The sequence below is a fragment of the Numida meleagris genome, chromosome Z, assembly GCF_002078875.1.
Source record: "Numida meleagris isolate 19003 breed g44 Domestic line chromosome Z, NumMel1.0, whole genome shotgun sequence".
NCBI classification, from domain to species: domain Eukaryota; kingdom Metazoa; phylum Chordata; class Aves; order Galliformes; family Numididae; genus Numida; species Numida meleagris.
This window is the reverse complement of record NC_034438.1, coordinates 33,004,924-33,023,306: the sequence shown is the minus strand read 5'-3', so window position 1 is coordinate 33,023,306 and position 18,383 is coordinate 33,004,924. Positions and strand designations below refer to the sequence as shown.

The 18,383-nt window shown below is 36.6% G+C and overlaps 1 protein-coding gene across 4 annotated transcripts in view; it reads left to right on the top strand.

Moving 5' to 3' along the window:
* The window catches only part of BNC2 (basonuclin 2), a 358,913-nt gene that overhangs the window by 97,952 nt on the left and 242,578 nt on the right, over positions 1-18,383 (top strand). For all 4 annotated transcript variants that reach the window (XM_021380521.1, XM_021380520.1, XM_021380522.1 and 1 more), the window contains exon 2: positions 950-1,150. In XM_021380521.1, the coding sequence (XP_021236196.1) occupies positions 950-1,150 (201 nt within the window). The remainder of the gene's footprint in view (positions 1-949; positions 1,151-18,383) is intronic.

Genomic DNA, 18,383 nt, shown 5'->3' with positions numbered 1-18,383 from the left:
AAACCACGCACACAAAAAAAACCAAAAAACTACTTTTGATCTTTTGGGGGAGGGGAGGAAAGGGCTAGATTTGCCATTTTTTTCCGCCCTTTCTTTCTTGAGATGCTGCTTTATGCACTGAGCAGTGGGCAAGGGAAGGAGAGGAGTGTGAGGGATGAAATGTGCATGTGACTTTCTGGTTTTATTTCAAAAGGAGTTGGATCATGTCTTTTTTCCCCTCTTTGGTAAGAGTTTTATTTGGGATAGGAACAGACTATCCCACAATTCTTGTCTGACTAATATTTAGAAAATAACCAGGCCAACTTTTATGCTTTGCTTCTAAGTGAATATTGACTGTATTTAAGAGTAATTGCTTGCTTGCTTGCTTGCTTGCTTTTTTCCCTTTTTTTCCTTTTTTTTTTTTTTTTAAGGCTTGCTAATCCTGTGTGGTAGGCGAGTGTCAGATATTGCATGCTGTACTTGACAGCATTGTTGAGGAAAAGCAGAAAAAGACATGGAAAAGGCCACAGCTTTTTCTTTCTCCCAATTCACTCTGATCGTTGTGCTACTTAGAGAGAATGTGTGTGTGTGTGTATCTGTGTATCTGTAGACTGAAGGGTTAGTGCAGGATGTCATTTGGTGCCTGACAGTGGAGCAGTGCAGTTGACTCCTTGCTCTGCTATCCAATGACATCCAGTGGCTGAGAGTTTGAAGCTGATGGTTGGGTCTCCTTAGTGCTGCATGCACACCTGACAGGCAGCTGTTAAACTGAGCAAAGGCGAGCTTGGGGAGTCACAATCTATGCATAAATGATAGGGGTATCTGTGCTGAAGGTGCGAAAGAAGCTCTGACCCTCTCCCCTGAATCCCCCCTTCCCAAATGAAACGCACAGTGCAGCTAGCTTCTTAACTACACTACACTCCTGCTACTGGCTGCCAAGAGGCTCAAAAAATCCACCTTCACTTTTCAGTCAGAAGAGGCAGAAGTGGATGTGAGAGACAGACACACACAGAGACACAGAGAGCGAAAGAGGGCAAGAGACTTGACTTTAAGAGACTCCTGCACTGACAACTCCATGCAGTTCGGAACAAGAACGGCAGCGACCGACTCTGGTTTCATGGGGACATGGCAGAACACTGACACTAACCTCCTGTTCAGAATGTCCCAACAGGTATGTGACTTTTGTTTATTTTAAAACATGGCATTTTTGTGCTTCTTTTTTTTTTTTCTTTTTCTTTCCACGTTTCATTTTTGTTTCATTCATCACTACATAGTTAGCCTCTGAACTGTCATAACTATGTCATTGGAATGTGCATGGTTACTTCACTGCTTCCCTAAGGGCTCCTTTTTAAAAGAGGAAAAAATATTAAAGCTTTAAGTAAAAGCAAAGCGTTTGTTTTAAAGTTTCCAAACGGGGCTTTGCTCCCTGTAAGACTGTTTTTCTTTCTTTCTTTGCTCTTGTTTTGTTTCAGTCTTTTATCCCCCTCTCTCTCCCTCCGTCCCACAAATAAAAGTATCTGCTATCCCAGCAAAACTCCTTTCTTTCTTCCCGTGTACGTAAGCCCCCAAACCTAGCTGATAGGAAATTTGGGGGCCCCCTCCGAGCAGCGTAATTGACTTCACGTGGCAGAGCGCTGCTCGGAGCTCCGGAGCGGAGCGCGGCGCGGCCGCAGCCGATGGAGGAGACAGCTCCGGCGCGGGTCCCGCTCCGCTCCCTCGCTCCTGCCCGCTCCCTCTCCCGCTCTCCCCCTTCCTGCGGAGCTGTGCCTTGGCGTCTTCCCCAGTGCTGCTGCTTCACCGGGGGCCGCGTTTAAGGCAGCTTGGTATGCTGGTTCTGACGGGAAAGCTAAAATGTTACTGCAAGGCCGGTAATAACTGATAATTAATCACAGGAGCCAGTGTCTCTGTACCATGCACTTGGTGATACGCGCCCTGCGTGTTACAGCTAATCTTGCACAATTGCTTGGCTTGGTTCTTCTGGGTGAAGCAGGGGAAAAAAAAAAAAGGAAAAAAAAATCCAGCGAGGGAGAAACTTTCAGCTTGGCCGGGGCTCAGGCAGAGGAGGGAAGTTTAACCTGGAGGGTTTAACAGGGTGACTCCTTACCAGGGGACGCTTTGTCTTTCTGAAAAGTAGTTTCCAATTATGGTCTGACACTGACTGATATTAAATGAAATATTGTTTTAGCCGAAAGAGAAGCTAGTAAATGATTTGTATATTTAAATTAGACTTTTATTTTGCATTGGACATCAGATGAATGAACTCATTTACCTGATGCTCGACTCCAGCGTACGAGGAGGGAGAAAGTAATTGGGCTTTTGTAGTTTGCAATAACAAAGCATGCCTGAGTATTGGCCATAAAACAGTAATTTAATTTTTTAAAAATATCAGAAAACTTTAAAGCCAAGAAAGACTCCAAGCAGCTAGTTAATAACCAACAGCAGTTGTCTGTGGAATCCAGTTTAAGCAGTATAGCTCAGGACAGGATAAAGGCATTTGAATAGGAAATATTTTGGTATATCCTGTAGAGGGACCCTGATTACTGCTGATACAGTACGCTGGTATAGAATGTAATCAGCATAAGGCAAATAAGCAATGCCGTTCTCTTTCTCATTCCTGAAAGTAAAAAAGTTCATTCCTGGTAGAGATGCACATCTCAAAAAAAAAAGCTGCTTGGCACTAGGAAATGCGAACTGCTTCTGCAGCGCTCAAAGGCTTGTCAGCTGTGTGTGTCTGTGATACGCAGCGTATCTGGTTATATTGGTGTTGAGCAACAGAGTGGAAAGCAGTTATTCAAATTACTTGCTGTATTCTTTTAGTAAGAAGTGAGATTAAATTTTTGGGGTGGAGAAAAGCTTCTTTCCATTTCAGCCACAAAAGAGTTAACACAACTAGATCCAGATAACGATCAATTGATAAATGACGATTGAACCGCATAGATAGCCTTAGACTGCCAGTTTAGTATTAGACCTTTTTCAACAGATTTAGCCTCTGTTGTCTCTGAAATGATAGGAAATGTTCAACACTGACAAAGAAAGGAAACAAAACTAAATAAAGAGCATCACTGTGTGTGAGGGGGGGTCAGATAATTTAAGACAACCAGCTCGTTAGATCAAACCAAACACTTATGCATGTAAGCTAGGCTGCTTGGGTTTTGTTCTCTTTTTAAAAATAATATTTCAAATGTGCTAATCCTTGTGCATTAACTGAATTTTGTACAATGCTGAACATGCGTGGTCATGCTGTGTTCTGTAGGAAAGGGGAGAAGTAATGTGCTAAATGACTAAACGTGTGGTAGGTGCTGTATCAGTGTGTATCCTTCCATTGCAGTACCCACAGTAGCACTGCAAAGGTGGTGATTTCAAGCAGATTTATTTCTTAAAAGTCCGTGCTTAACGTGTTTGGGTACTGTGTTAATCTCCTTGTTTGTTTATCATGTGCTAAACATACTCAGTCCAAATATGCTTTCATCATGCTCTTAAGAGGAGGGTAAGTTATTTTGCTATATGCATTTCTCTCCTCTTTAAGGATCATATTTTGTCTTATATTTCTAGTTTGTTAAGGTTGTTACAACTTGTTATCTCATGCAGGCTATAAGCACAGACAGTGTGCAAGTGTAGCTGCAAATTTGTGTCTAAGTGCCAGTCATTCTTTCTAAATCACTGAAATTTTGACTATTGATTTCTGTTACCTATTTTCCTCAATTTGTTTGATAATTATATTCGATCCATCTTCTGGAAATGTAAGTATTTCTAATTTTTTTTCCTATTCTGTAAGAAAAATTGTTTTCATGATTACAAATAGCATGATGTTATTAAATGTGTGTAACTTTCAGGCAAAGTTTGGCATGGTTTGAAAGAACTGCTTAATGAAACTTTTCCAGCTATACGTAGTAATGCTAGAGACATTTCTTCTTTAAAGTTCGAAGTATAATGCTGGCTTTCTACATGTTTTCTTAGAAGCAAACAAACCCTCAGCCCCATCAGTTTTCCTTGTAGTTGTAATTTAATCTCAGGCAGGTTTTTTAGTGCAAAGATTGGAGCATGGCAAGAAGAAAGATTTAGAACAAAACAAAACCTTGCAATCACTCCCTCTTCTTATCCCTTAACTCACACTGCATAGCTTTCTGCATACTGTAGGAATGAATAACTTTTCTCAGAATGAAAGGAATCGACTTTATCGTTACAGGGAAGCGTACATTTGTTAGAAAATTTAGGATTTATTGTATAGGTCTGAGACATTAATAGCAAGTGTGACAGCATTTATTTTTAGATTCTTTAGAGAACAGGAGCGCAGGAAAATGGCGTCTCCACATTCCAGAGCAAATTTAGATTTTGGTGGAGTGATAGGAAAAGAGCAATAGTCTCCTAAATTACCTGTCAGAAGTTTATGACGTGGCCACTTGACTGCATTGTTTTGCCTGTGCACCTTTTTTCAATATAAAAGAGTGTGGTGCGCTTGGAAGAGGTCATCCCATTCTGTATACAGAAGAATGTCTGATAACCTCAGAGGGCATAAATCTTAACTTTTAAAAAGGAGTGCTTCTTTGGGTCACTTTGATCAGTGACAGGTCGAGAATGAGCAGAAACCCTCGGCTTCTCTTCCATGCTCATCTGGTTAAGTCCAGGGCACCCACTGCCCATACTGGTTCTGGAAAGGAGTTGTTAATGACAGAAAAGAAGGCCTGGATGTGATTGATTAAAAAAGATAGGCTTTTATAATTTTATGCATTTGTGCATAAAACATATGCAAATGTTTTGTTTTTCTTCTCCCAGTTACCTTAAGGGCTGTAATGTTCTAAAATACTTTTTAAGTGATTTCAGAAATGCGACCATAGGAGAAATGGCTGTAACCCACAGTGACACAAAATGCCAGAGCCATGTACCTTTTTGTTGAGAAAGAAGTATGTTTAATCCATTTCAGATAAAAAGGTGATAGGCTTTCCAGAAGCCTTTTTTTTCAATGTGAGAGTGAAAAAGCAGTATATCAGAATTATAAATGGATCTGTGCGTCACTATATAGTAATTTAGGATTCACTCAATGATGTAACAAAATTAACAACATAATTTCATTGTGTAACTGTATCTTATTAAAGAACAACTGTCTGACATTCTCTTACAGTTGCTTTATTTAACTTCATGCAAATATTATTAGTAGTGACATTTCTCTATTGTACATTAGATTCTCTCATTAACATGATGTGTTAGTTATCACCAGAGAAATCACTTCTAGATAGGTGAGGGGGAAACCAAGAAAACTAAAAATTAAATCAATGATGTATATTAATATAGACGCGTCTGTTCATGAGAGATATGATACAGTAAATTCAACTTCTTTTCCTTGCATAAATGCATGCTTATTCCAATGAAAACGAAATAATACTTACAATTTGTGTATTATGCATTAGTGCTGCTGGAAATATTACACTGCATGCAGTGTGCACTGCCTATTTTGAGCTGTGCTTGTGTTCTACAATCTGGTAGTTCCTAACGTTGATGTAGACATAAGCACATAAACTGTTTATTCTACCTGTATTTAAAGGTAGGAGTGTTGCATAATGTCTAACGGATTGATGGGGAAAGCTTTTTAAGTGTTCCTGGGTTGATGATTATAAAGATTGTATGTAATTTTGCCATTTATTACGTAATTAAATGCTTTACTATAGCATATAACTATTCTTTTTATATAGGTGTACATGCAAAAAGAGATCAAACGTAACAGAACAGCAGGCTACAACACCGTACACTGATTTATTGTGAACATTTGGGGAGGAAGTTTAATACTGGTAAAACACATTTTGTCGTTTACAGTAGTTAACAATTGCCTTTGTCAGTAATCATCAACAAACATAATCTGTTTATTCAATATGTATATTTCTTATCACACCATTTTAAAGATAAGCTGACCCCGGTATTTTTTGTTGTTATTCACGAATAAGTTGATGTGCAAGTACGCACTCAGATGCTTTATCAGGTTACGTAGGCTTATTTTCAGATGTTTGCTTTAATTCTGATGGGTATTTTGGCAAAGCATAGTTTAATGGTGTAATAGTTCATTTCCCCTTAGCAAATGAATAGTATTTGCGTCAAAAATTTTGTGGTGCTTCTGATGTGCCTCAGAATAGAGGCAGTAGAAATTATTGTACATGACAAAAGCGCAGGATGTTTTGTGTGGCATACGGAACTGGACGCACAGGAACGTGCAGAGGTATCTACATGGCTATGTGTATGGTACGTGGTTAAAAGGAAAAGAATTCCTCTCAAACCTTCTTTCACTGTATACAGTATTTCCAGGAGAACTAAGACACAGCAAAATATTTCCCATTTCTGTCTCTATGCATTAGTCTTGCACATATATACATACAGTGTTCGAACATATTTGTGCCGTTGTGTATTTTAGTTGATGATGTGCTAAAAACACTGTCAGATCTTTGCTTAACTTTGAGATGTGCATGCAAAAACTGTAAAATCCGTATGAAGCTTTGAAGCTTACATTAAAGCACATGCTCAAATATATTGTGCAGTAAGCACTAGTGCTTGATGTTTTTAAACGTATAGTTTTTCTGTGTTCTACTTTTTTGCTTTGTATTGTAGTAGTTACTTATTCATGTATAGTTTTATGTGGATTTGATTAATGTAGTGACAGAACAGATTTGGTATATAACAGCAGCAGAGTCTCTTGCTCTTACGTCAGGGTTAAGAGCCAAGGCAAATCTTCCCTAACTAATTAGATGCTGAGTAAGGCATCTTAGTGAAGTTGGGGCAAAAGTGAATGGGTCACAGCTGAGGCAAGATTGCAGGGACTGTAGTGATAGTGAAAGCATTCACATTTGCCAGGTCGTTGTGACACTGCGCTGATTGCAAAGAACACTCTGTTCACTGATACAGAGCTGCCATCATAAAGTACAATCAGAAACAAAAGCTTTATAGAGCTTTTACTTTTTACTAGAAGTGCTCAAAACGCATGCTGTGTCTAGCTTTCTTTGCTCAGTTATTCTTGTGAAACAGTAGTGCTTGTGCTTGTGTAAAAGGACTTGCCTTGTAGACTAATGGTTCTTTGCAGCTGACAAGAATTTGCAAACCTGGGGTTCCTAGTATATGCAGGAGGGGATAAATGATGCTGCCTTAAGAAAGAGAAGGCTGAAATAGAAGAGAGGGAAAAAGAGAGTTACATCGTTGCTGTCTCTTAATCATTTAGTTCAGAAAGAGAATCACTAGTGCTGCTTTTTCCTGTAATTCGGAGAATACAATCACAAAATTTCAGCATCTATATTAACTACAGTTAAGGATTTTAATTTTTGCCTAGCTAGTCTGTGTATAGGGGTAATCTCAAAAAGCAGTTTTATTAAATGAAGGTCTGTTTGCTTATTTATGGTTTTTAAGTGATGCAAAATGCATACTTTAGCTAAACATCAGTCTGTCTAACAACAGTCCAAAATAAGAAACTGTACGTCAGACTGTGGACAAGCATCTGTTGCTTTGTTACCGCTCACCCCACTCATTATAGTAGTGCCCTAATGCCTCCTTTCCCTTACTGAAATATTTGTCAGCGGTTTTCTCAATGATTTTCCTTCCCTGACAGAGAAGACAGTGCCAGTTGTACGGCAGTGTTTTGTCATAGACATTTAGTCTTAGAGAGGCCATCTCTTCTTGGGGGGGGAGGGGGGGCTGGGGAGTCATCTCAGAATTGCTTTGATCAGTGTGAACTTGCCAACAATGTACCATTGATGCCATTCTGACTCTCTTGGGAAGCCATTGCATCCCCATCCTCTACCAGTGATGCGTATCTGTGCGCTTGTGCAAAGGAAGGACAAGAGCGTCATCTGCCACTTACAGAGCACTGGAGTTCAGAAGAGAAAATGACACGATTACGAGCCTGCTATTCCTTCCCATGCGCAACACAGAAGTCAGCAAGCGTTTCTTAGAAAGTGAATAATAAGTGATGCTGTAGGAAGCTTTATGGAAAGTGAGAACAGTTGTTCTGGTGTTGTCATTAAAGCTGAAATGTACTCTCACTGGCAGGTAAACTTACTGTGATGTTTGAGAGGAGGTTTATGTGGAAGTGGACAACAACACAAATACCTCAGTAGAGATTAGTGCTGCGGTCTGTGAACACTGGAATATGCCACTCATAGAAGAATTTGAGAGGTGTAGTAAATGCCTGTTTTTTGTGATACCTCCTGCGACTGATGTTGAAAAGAGCGTTGATCTTATTTTTCACAGTAATTTTCAAAAGGGAACAGTGAGACACAACTGACAAACACTTTTTGTGTTACGGTTGTTCTTTTTAGACTTTATTTAACCAGAATTCCAGGTCAGAAAATAGTCTGCTTGGCTCTCTGCATACATTTGCTCCATGCACATGTATTTCCTAGAGATTGGTGACTATACAATGTAATACCTCTGGCTTTGAACAGGTTGAATGAAAATGTCATACAATGTAGTTCTTTTGAGATGAACAATTCAACATTTGAAGTGTGCCAGTGAGAGGAAAGCAGAGTATAAAGGCCCATATCCTCACTGTGATCCAAGTGTATATTTTCCATTCATGTCATTGGAGGCCCTGTCATGCATCAAGGACAGCATATAGTTTAGGTACAGAATTACAGATAGTAGTGTATTAGCCTTCAAAGTGAGCTGTAACTAGGAGAGCTCAATTCTGTAAGCCTTCTGTATGCGTGTAACTTTTATGAAACTAAATGCGCAGGTATTTTGCAAGACAAGATTCTACAGCTGTAAGGAAAGTTTCTCTTGTGTGTTTTAATCTTTTCTATTATTTAGACTCCAAGGAGATGAAGAACATGAGAAAAAAAGTTTGACATTGCACTTTCTTAAAGAAATCTAAACCTGGCTTACCGTTTTATCACAGAAGTTAAAATGGGTTCTCTTTAAAAGTCTCTGGTTGTCTCAGCTTTTAGACACTATAGACCTGTGCATGATTTTATGTATAAATTACTGGAAGCTCAATTTTTCATGGATTAACTTGGAAGCCAAGCCAAATTATGGTTGCTTGTAGTTTGCCTCTGAAGTTTTGAATTATTTTTTTTTGCCAGAAATCTAAAAATGAAATTTCAAAAGTGTAAAGTAACATGAAATTAAATTAGAGGAGAAATATTTGCGAGAATCCTTGCTAACTGAAACTGCCAACTTTTCAATAGCAGAAGTAGCACCACAGTCAGAGAGAAGGTATTTTCATCAGTAGAGTAGTATTTTGAAAAGAATTCTCATTTACATAAAAAATTGACTTTCCAAAGTTTACTATTTTATTTGTTTTCTCATAAAAAAAATAAAATCTCAAAACCCAAACAAATCTGAAGATTTTATTGTCATATTTTTTAGTGCAGATTCATTTCCTTTTAGCATATTCATTGTCACTTGTCTGCATGGATTACAAGACCTTGCGTACTGTACTGCAGTTTTATTGCTGCTTTCAGAGGGATGTCTTGTGAGATGTTACAGCTTCTGCGGAAGTGCAACAGCAAAATGTCATTTTATGATAGATCATTATTGATATCCTTTATTTATTTATGCCTTTCCTCATTTTTCTTTCCCCACTGTTATTCTTGCTCTCTATGTATATCTCTGAACCAGTTTTAAAAGAAAAACTCTTCTTGGTAGTAATTGAATAATTAAAGCAATCTTGATGATAAGGGACTATAGGAAGAGATGAGGGGCAGAGAAGAGAAGCATCTTTTCCAAGGGTGGCTGAATGTGGGTGCTGACATGCAAAGACTTCAGTGTTTTGTATTTCAGTGTGCCTGTATGCAAGAGTATGATAAGAATGTGTGTGATGCTCTGGCTTACCACGTGAGAGGTGCTGAAAAGCATCTCAATTTGATCTCTGCGTTGTACAATTTCTTAACCAAGGCATTGCTATAATGTAATAAACGGTTCTCAGTGTATTTGTATTCCAGTATCTCAAGTATGATCTTTGTGTTTATCTGACAAAATAATAAAAATCAAGGAAAATGGGGGAATAAAATTCCTAGTATGATTAAAAACCTTTTTGGTTTTTTTCCTACAGAGTTAGTAGACAAAAAAAAATCAGCTTGGACATCAGTGGGTTGTTTTAAAACAATTCAAACTACAAACCTCTATCATTGTGTTCAGACTTTGTGCTTAATTAAAATTATACCAAATATTTTTTACTTATAGTTATGTTCTAGAACTCAAATTTCATGACAACCTGTAAAATATCTTTCACAGTCGTACGGTCTTGTCAGAATTGGTACTGACTGTATTTCTGAGCAGTGGATATTGGACCTTTCACGGTTTCTATCATAACTTTTAGTGGCTGTTTGTTCTCTGAGCAGTTTACTTTTTCGAAGACTTGAATGTGATAAGAATGTCTGAAATAGATGTCTTAGGGAGGAGGGAGGTACAAACTAATGAAGAGTATGCAAGGAAAAAAATAATTACTTCCAGCTGTCTTTTCATAATAAAACTACTATTAAAATGAGGAGGTCCATTAGCAAGACTTTAATTATATATTTTCTTACATTTCTAAATAAACATCATAGTCTTTAGAAAAATAACCCTTTAATGAGTTAAGCGTGACCGCTGTCGCTGTAGCCAGGAAAAAGTATAAAGAAGTACCAACTCATCTACCCTGCCTTAATGCCCCACAGCAGTTGACATTACTGGAATGCCTCCTGCAGCTGGTGGCATATGACTGTCATTTGCAGGCAGGATATACGGAGAGTTTACACAATGGAGGCATTCATGAAAGTGTTCCTCATCTGGGACTCCTGCAAGCTCTCATTTTATTGACCCTGTCAGAATTTAACTGGTAGGCTGTCAAATTATGTGTTGCTTTATCTAATATTAGTTTTTCTTTTAAATTAGAATGCATAGAAGACGAGGTTGTGGAAATCAGCTACAGAAAGGAAAAACATCTTCTGTTTTACTGTTTCTAAATCAAGAAAAAACTAGGAGCAGTTCAAGAACCTTATCATTTTTAGTACAAATTGCAAGGATTCTATTTCTTGTTCAAGATTAAATAGTGTGGTTTATTTAGAGAGATTTTTCAGTCTCCTTTTTTTTTTTAACATTCAGAGCCTTAAACAAAAAATCCATTTTCTAAATTACCATATCCCTCAAGTGTAACTTGAACATTGGTATACAAACAGTTTTACAAAACAGCTCACTCTTTAATTGCTGGTGTCCTTAAAGATAGCAGGAAAGGTGCTGTCTATGCAGGCTTCCCCCAAAAGAAATGTATTCATAACCTTTCTTGTATCTTTATGCAGAAAGCCACAGAGAAATGCCTGATACTCAATGGTTTTTATAATGTTCTGCAAACAATATAGTAATCTGAGAGGTGACTGATGATTGTCAATATGTTTTTATATCACAGACTGACTACTTATTAATTCAGTGGTGTTTAGGCATGACCTCTCCAAAGCCATAATTTGCATTAAAAAAAGAGTATGCACAGCTTTGTTGATATCTGGGAGAAAACTGGTTACAGCAGCAGACAGCATACCAAAACATTGCCTTCATGCAGATGGAGCACACTGCAAGAGGAACACCTTGCACAGCCAGTTACTCATTTTAGTAGATCCTCCTATCTACCAGTACATTGTTAATGCAGCGGTGAAGTTCAGTCAGAAAGGGGAGAGAGAGGGAATAAGAAAGAATGATCAGATTGTTTTGAGAAAAATAAATTTTAATCTGGAGGCTAGCAATCACTTCTTTTACGCTAGAAATCAAGCCCCTCAACTCTCCAACATGTTTTTGTTCATGTGTAGATAGAAAGGTATTGCATCTGTCTGACAGGAGATCTCATTGCCATGGATTTTACTTAGTACATTTTCCATCGTTGTTCTGCTTTTTAAAAAATATTGGTTAGAATAGTGATAGCTGAATAGTAAACATTGCCTTGTATTAAGAAATGTATGTGGATATTGTGCTTGTCGTATGCTATTTATAATTTCCTATTTCTTCCTACTTTGGTTCCATCTTTCCTTTTTCTTCCGTGTACAAAATAAATCATTTTAAACTTGAAAGGCAAAATAATTAAAACAGAATATTATTCCACTATTTTGCAAAATCTTCTGAAATGTCCCCTGGAAACCTACTGAGATGTTGGATTTTCTGTGCAGGTATAAATAAGAAAGACAACGGAAGCATTTTAATTCACTTGGAATTGTGTGTTGGTTGTTGTTTTGTTTTGTTTTGTTTTACCTTTTAAGGTAGAATTCTGAAGATGTTGTCATCCCTTAAATACTTAAAAAGTACAATTGCTTGAATGAGCCATAATATTAAGTTTGTATTTAGCAAATAAAAAGTGTTTTACTAGAACTTGAAAAATGTAGAACCTCTCATAAAAAGTGAATTTTTGTTGCAAGTAAAATGTTGCCTCTCCAGTTTTGACATAATGCACATTGCAAGGTGGGATTTTATGTTTTCTTTTCTGTAAAAACTCAGGAAAGATACCTATCGGTATATTTTCTTGTTATTGAGGCTAGTTTCATTAGTGGCTTTTGAGTCTGATTGTCTAAGGAGTGAAGTAAATGCTAGGTTTTAGAGCACGATCAAGAACATAAGAAGTATAAACAACATTAAAAATGGCTAATGAACTTCCTGATGAACATCAGGCTTACATGACAACTGATTTAAAAGAATTTCAATTTTTTTTTTCCATTGGCAAAGGCTGTTGGAAGAAGTCAGCCTATAGGTATATCTATCTATCTATCTGTGTATCAGTAAATATATAGGTCAAAAACAAGATATCTCAAAATATTCCACTTACAGAAAAGATTTCTATGAAAAAACAATACTTTACAACTCTAGCAAATTTTAATTTCAAGTGCCTAGCCCAGTTCTCACTGAAATCAATAAAAGTGTAAACTCTAATCACAAAACTGTTTTGAGGGCTTTTCCTACAGTCTCCTTAGGAAGACATAATTCTCATTTCACTCGTTTTGTGATAGAACAGACCAAAAGTACATATTAAGTGAAGAAATAATTGGAAAAGCAAAATTTCATGAACAGTTTAGAATCTTAGAGTTTCAGTTACAAATAATGTAAAATTTGTAGACATATGACCTCTAAAATCTAGGTTTTTCAAAATTTTAATGTAGTTAAGAGAAACTGTTGTATGTTAGCTATTAAAAAAATACCAACAACAAAATGACAACAGTGACTCAGGTAAGATAGTTGTGGGCTTATTTTTGCTTTGAAATGTAATTTTAGTTTTGCACAAAAATGTGTTTTTCATTAATCTTTATTAATGAAATCTTTCAGAAGAGAATGAAAGTGATTTACATCATAGCAGAAAGTCCGATGATCTTAAAAACTAAAACAACATAGCTGTTTCCAAGCCAAAGCTAACCCCACTTTAGACATCTTTAGGTAGTATTTAAGCACATTTAGCATGAAAGTTGCTTAGACATTAAATTTTGTTTTTCTGTTATTCTTCTGCTTTTTACTAATCCTGGGAAGCTAAGATTTGGGTGTGAAAATGTTTTTGCATATGCAGTGCATATGCAGTTTTGTAATCGCAAAGTTGAAATCTGGTTTTCCCAAAATAGACCTATGGAAATAATGTTTTCTATGATTTATCAATTTACAGTTTTAAAGGCTTTTTTTAATAATACTGAGATCAAATAAAGCTTTCCTAGTATGTAAAGTACATGAAGTATGGTAATACGTGAAGGGCATCAAGGCAAGTCATAGGCATGAGACTAATTTAAATGTTTATTAATTTTTTTCTTTTTCTTTTTGGAGCCTCTCCCTTCCATGCCACATCCCCATCCCTTATAAAATTCAGAAGTGGTCAGGGGTGGGGTTTTGATTCTATCCACTAACTCGCGTATGCATGTTTATACACCCACAAACTGCAAAAAGAAAGCTGAGTAAATGTGGCTTCAGGGGAAAGAAAGGAGTGGTGGGCGCAGATACCAGCTGGAGCTTGATGCATGTGTTCTCTTCTGTGGCACCATTTTGTTGTTGATGTGGGAATGTAGCTAAACAGTGGCTACAGATGCTTCTGTAAATAAGAATCCACATAAATTCCAGCTGTGAACTTGTGATTCATCCTTCCTTGCACAAAAGATATGTTTCCATATGTCCCATTATGTTCCATATTTGATTTTTATCACACACTGTGTGGCAGTCTAAATCTCATCTACTTGCTTTTTATGCATCCTGTAAACCTTTCTGTCATCCCTCTTGGAATTAGGCTCATAATGCACACCAGTCTCCGTGCAAAAAAAAAGAAATCCTCACTAAAATAATAGAGCATCCCTGTAAATAATTTTTTTAATGAATCAAATATATGAATAATATATCTGTGTAACCACCCTGGCACAGAATCTGGACATATATACAGAAAATCATACTAGAAATACTAGAAGTATTTATCTTGTTTCTACCTCTCCCATACTTAAAATATCTGAGTTCTTAATACTTTTGTCTTAAAAATATTAGTATTTTACTTTACCTACTCTAAATGGATTTTTGTGATTTTATCTGTAATCTTCTCGAGTATTTAGTGTACATAGCTTCTCTTTATATTTTTAAGTATATAATTAATTGGTCAAAGGATACTCTCATTATGAATACTCTTAATTGTTAAACCATTTATACTCTGAGACTGACCGAAAACAATTGCAAAACCGTTCCTATTTTCATGATGCTAATTATCTTTTTAATTATCATTACTTATCTTTTTTTTTTTCTTTCTTTTTTTTTTACATTACTCTTCTCTGTTACATTGTCTAGATTGGAATTCAGGATACTTTTCTTCTGCTACTGTAAGTGTAGATATAGAAAATGGCATCTAGAAACGTAGACACTCTTGGCCCCTGGAGCATACAAAAATCCAGAGATAAAGATACTTAAAAAACAAAGATTTTTCGAAGGCTAGCTGAACTATGCTATAGGCTTTTGAGTTGGCTTATTATCATACAGTTACAAGAGACGTCGTCCCTACCTCCTAACTGAGGTGTTAGGAAGTGAACTGTGGCTGTTGGTCAGCTCTGCTGGAAATGAGTGTTGCTAAAGCTTTGCAGTAAGTTTTACGTATGATGGATGTTACTGAGTCTACTCAAAACATGAGGTAGACCTGACCATTGCATTAGACAGTTGTGGTCTACAAAGTAACTGTCTTAGGATAAAATCTCAGAGATTGCTATAATTATTGAAGTAATGATGAAAGTACTAAATTTGGTCATTGGCTTTTGCAAGTTAATGAAGCCAGTGCTTCTATTTCCAGCACAAATTTAAAATGCCAGATCAGGAGTAGGATGAACACTTGTGGTCTTTAGAAGTGAAATTACTATGCAGATGATGCAGCAGATGACCAAAGAAAAGTACTACAGCAATACAGTTTTTTGAAGCAAGGTTTATCTAAGCAAAGATTGGTATCTGCTATGAAGAATCATCACTTGGCTGAGTGCAGAATTAGACTTCAGTGTTTTTGTGTACTATGCTGGGACTGGGTGGGGAATCTAGTGAAAATAAGTCTGTTCACAACTGAAATTCTCCAGGCAAGTCAGATATCAACATTGTACCAACATTTTTCAACAGAACAGGTAGTTAACTTGTTTGCATGCTAAACTGAACGTCATGTTATAGACTTCTGTGGGAACAAAAAGGGAGAGCATCTAGTTAAAATGATGGGTAAATGGGGCCTATTCTCAGCAATGTCAGTGGTACAATTAAGTTGAATCACTGGTCAATGTCAAATTCCAGTCAAAATGTAGATAAGTTTAGAATAAACATAATAAGGTGTTGGTGTGTTTCCAGAACTGTGTAGATGACTTTAACTGGAGAAGAGACTGGAGATTAACAGCTTGTTTTATAGCTGAGTTAGGTATTTCAAATCAAGTGACTGGTGCTGCTTGTAACGAAGCATCTGTAAAGTTGTGTCCATATGATGTTGGTATTTTGTGTTCAAGAAGTTCAATGTCAACACAGCTGTGACTTACCACTTCTAGCAACCTCTTAACTGGGAATTAGATAAAATACCTTTAATTTGGGCATGGGGTTAGGGGAGAGTACTTGGACGGGAGTATAATTTCAAATGCTATTAATTTTCACAAAATAACATTTGTGTGCTTTGTCTTGCCAGATAGTCGACAGTGCTTTTCCTCATTTCACATGCCAGGCTGTTTTTATATTATCATTTCCTTCTCTGCAATGTTTATCTTTTCTGAAAATGGTGAAATGTAAGCTATTGCAGGGTGGGTGGGTGGCACACATTTGCACAGTAACTCTTAAAACACAGAGCAAGCATTTTATTTGGGTTTTGAAAACCACTGAGAGAACTTAATGAAGCTGCTCTCATGGCATCAAAGTGAAACATGTAAAAATCTCACTTTCTATTTTAAATAACCTTAGGGCTGTTGAGTCAGATATTTCCGGGTTGACATGTTTTGCACGAGTGACAGTGGCATTGAGTATATATAGTAAATCTTAATGTTCCACTGAATCTCTTCACTCTTTTATGAACTTCACAGGGTACTCATCCTTAACAAAATGTCAAGTTAAAACATGTCACTTTACCATAGTTGAAATTGCTTACTTGTTTTTAATCAAAGAAGCAACTCTTAATGGGCTGTTTTACTGTAGGCAGTCAGGAAAGGAGCTTTCCAGTTTAGCAGCGAGTAGTTCTTCAGACCCATTATTTGCTGTCAATTCTACTTCTCATCCAGCAATGTAAAAAGGGATGCATGATTAAAATCTCAAGATGCTGAATCAGGATGCTGGTGCTGCCTATCCTACATCATCTAGAATTAATATTTTTAAGAAAAGTTAAGCTATTTTTAATGCACATCTTTCAGTTCCATTAGGCAGTAGTCCTGTGTTTCCTAGGAACTTTACTATATTAGTAATCTCTGTCAACAGCTGAACTCGTCTAGCTGATAGTAAAGATAATTTATAGTACAGTGCATCTTTGATTTTAGGTTTCTTAAACTCAAGATGAGGTTAAGATGAGTGGTGCCATATAGTCTATATAATCTTTGTGTCCTGTGTTGTGAAGTAGAAAGCTTTCTTAACTCAAAGCACTCGGAAGGTCAAGATATAGAAATTCAGTGAATTCAGTCCATATTCTTTTAATTCAGTTAATAAACCTTCTCTTAACAATGCCGTATGTATTGTATATGGAACTTGACACACTAGTCATCATCTCAGAGATTGCAACAGTACTATTAGCTAGACTGCTATGTGCTTTGTTTCTTCAGGGTGATTGTGCTACCTGTTAATTGGAAAAAAAAAAAAAAAGAAAGAAAAAGAATAAACTTTAGGGTTTGTTTTAAAAGAAAATGTTAACCATGTTTCTCCTCCTCACCACCAAGTGCTTCAAATTTGTCAGTGAAGTGCTCTGGAACATTCTGCTGATTCAGGTATGATGGGTGGTCTCATTCAGTTTGATGTTTTTTAGTGTGGAAATGTAATTTTGAGGATGACATATTTTAATTTTGTTCATAGTTGCCTTTTGGAGCTTTTATTATATTTTGAGGGCTTATCTCAGCACCTAATAGGAACATGTAAAGTCTTCCAGAAATTCTCTTAACTTCGAAGTTGCGTGTGTTCCCTCTCAGTACCATGAAAGTACTTGAATAACTAAAGGATGTTTTAAAAGCAAATAGGAAAATCAGGACTTTAAACTATGTTGTTGTTACTATATTGAAATATTTACAATCACAGCTCCAAAAAGCTGCATACCTTTGTCCTCAGTGAAAAAAAAGTACACTGGAAGATCTTTTTTTTTTTATGATAATGCATGCTTATCATTGTATGTTACAGCAAAAATGTTCTCCATTTTTCTGGTAACTAACAGCGTGCACTGTTTGTTATGTTATTGAAATAACGTAACTTTACAAGACCAGGTTCCAATTTGGAGTCGTGACTTGAAATGGGGAAGCTACTTGTTTTTTATCTGAGACAAGAACTCTTCCTGAGGCAAGTTCAACTATAGTGTTAATAAAACTCTTACAGTTTTTGCATAAATTGATTGTTCATTGCTAGATATTTTTAAAATTCATTCACCATACATGTTATATATGTTGCTTTTCCTGTTTCATACAAGAAGTTTAATGAAACCATATGATTATGTAGAGCTAGAAATTAGTTTGTAGTCACTTACGCATTTGCAATATTAAATTAAATGTTCAAGTATGTATTTGCTTCATTTTTTGTTGGTGTTTTAACTTCATTATTTTGAATATCCTGCTTCTTTAGACTCTTCTTCCTAATTCGTTATCCAAAGATTTCAGCTGAAACTTCAGTTATTTACATCACTTTCATTTGCTTTTATGTTTATTTTAGCAGTACAGTTTGTTTTCTCCCATCAATCAGCAAACACTTGAGCTCCTTATGGGATTTACATTGGTTTTCAAATAGTTAAACCATTATTAGACTTTCAGATTATACTGTAAAGTGAGCAGAACCATCCT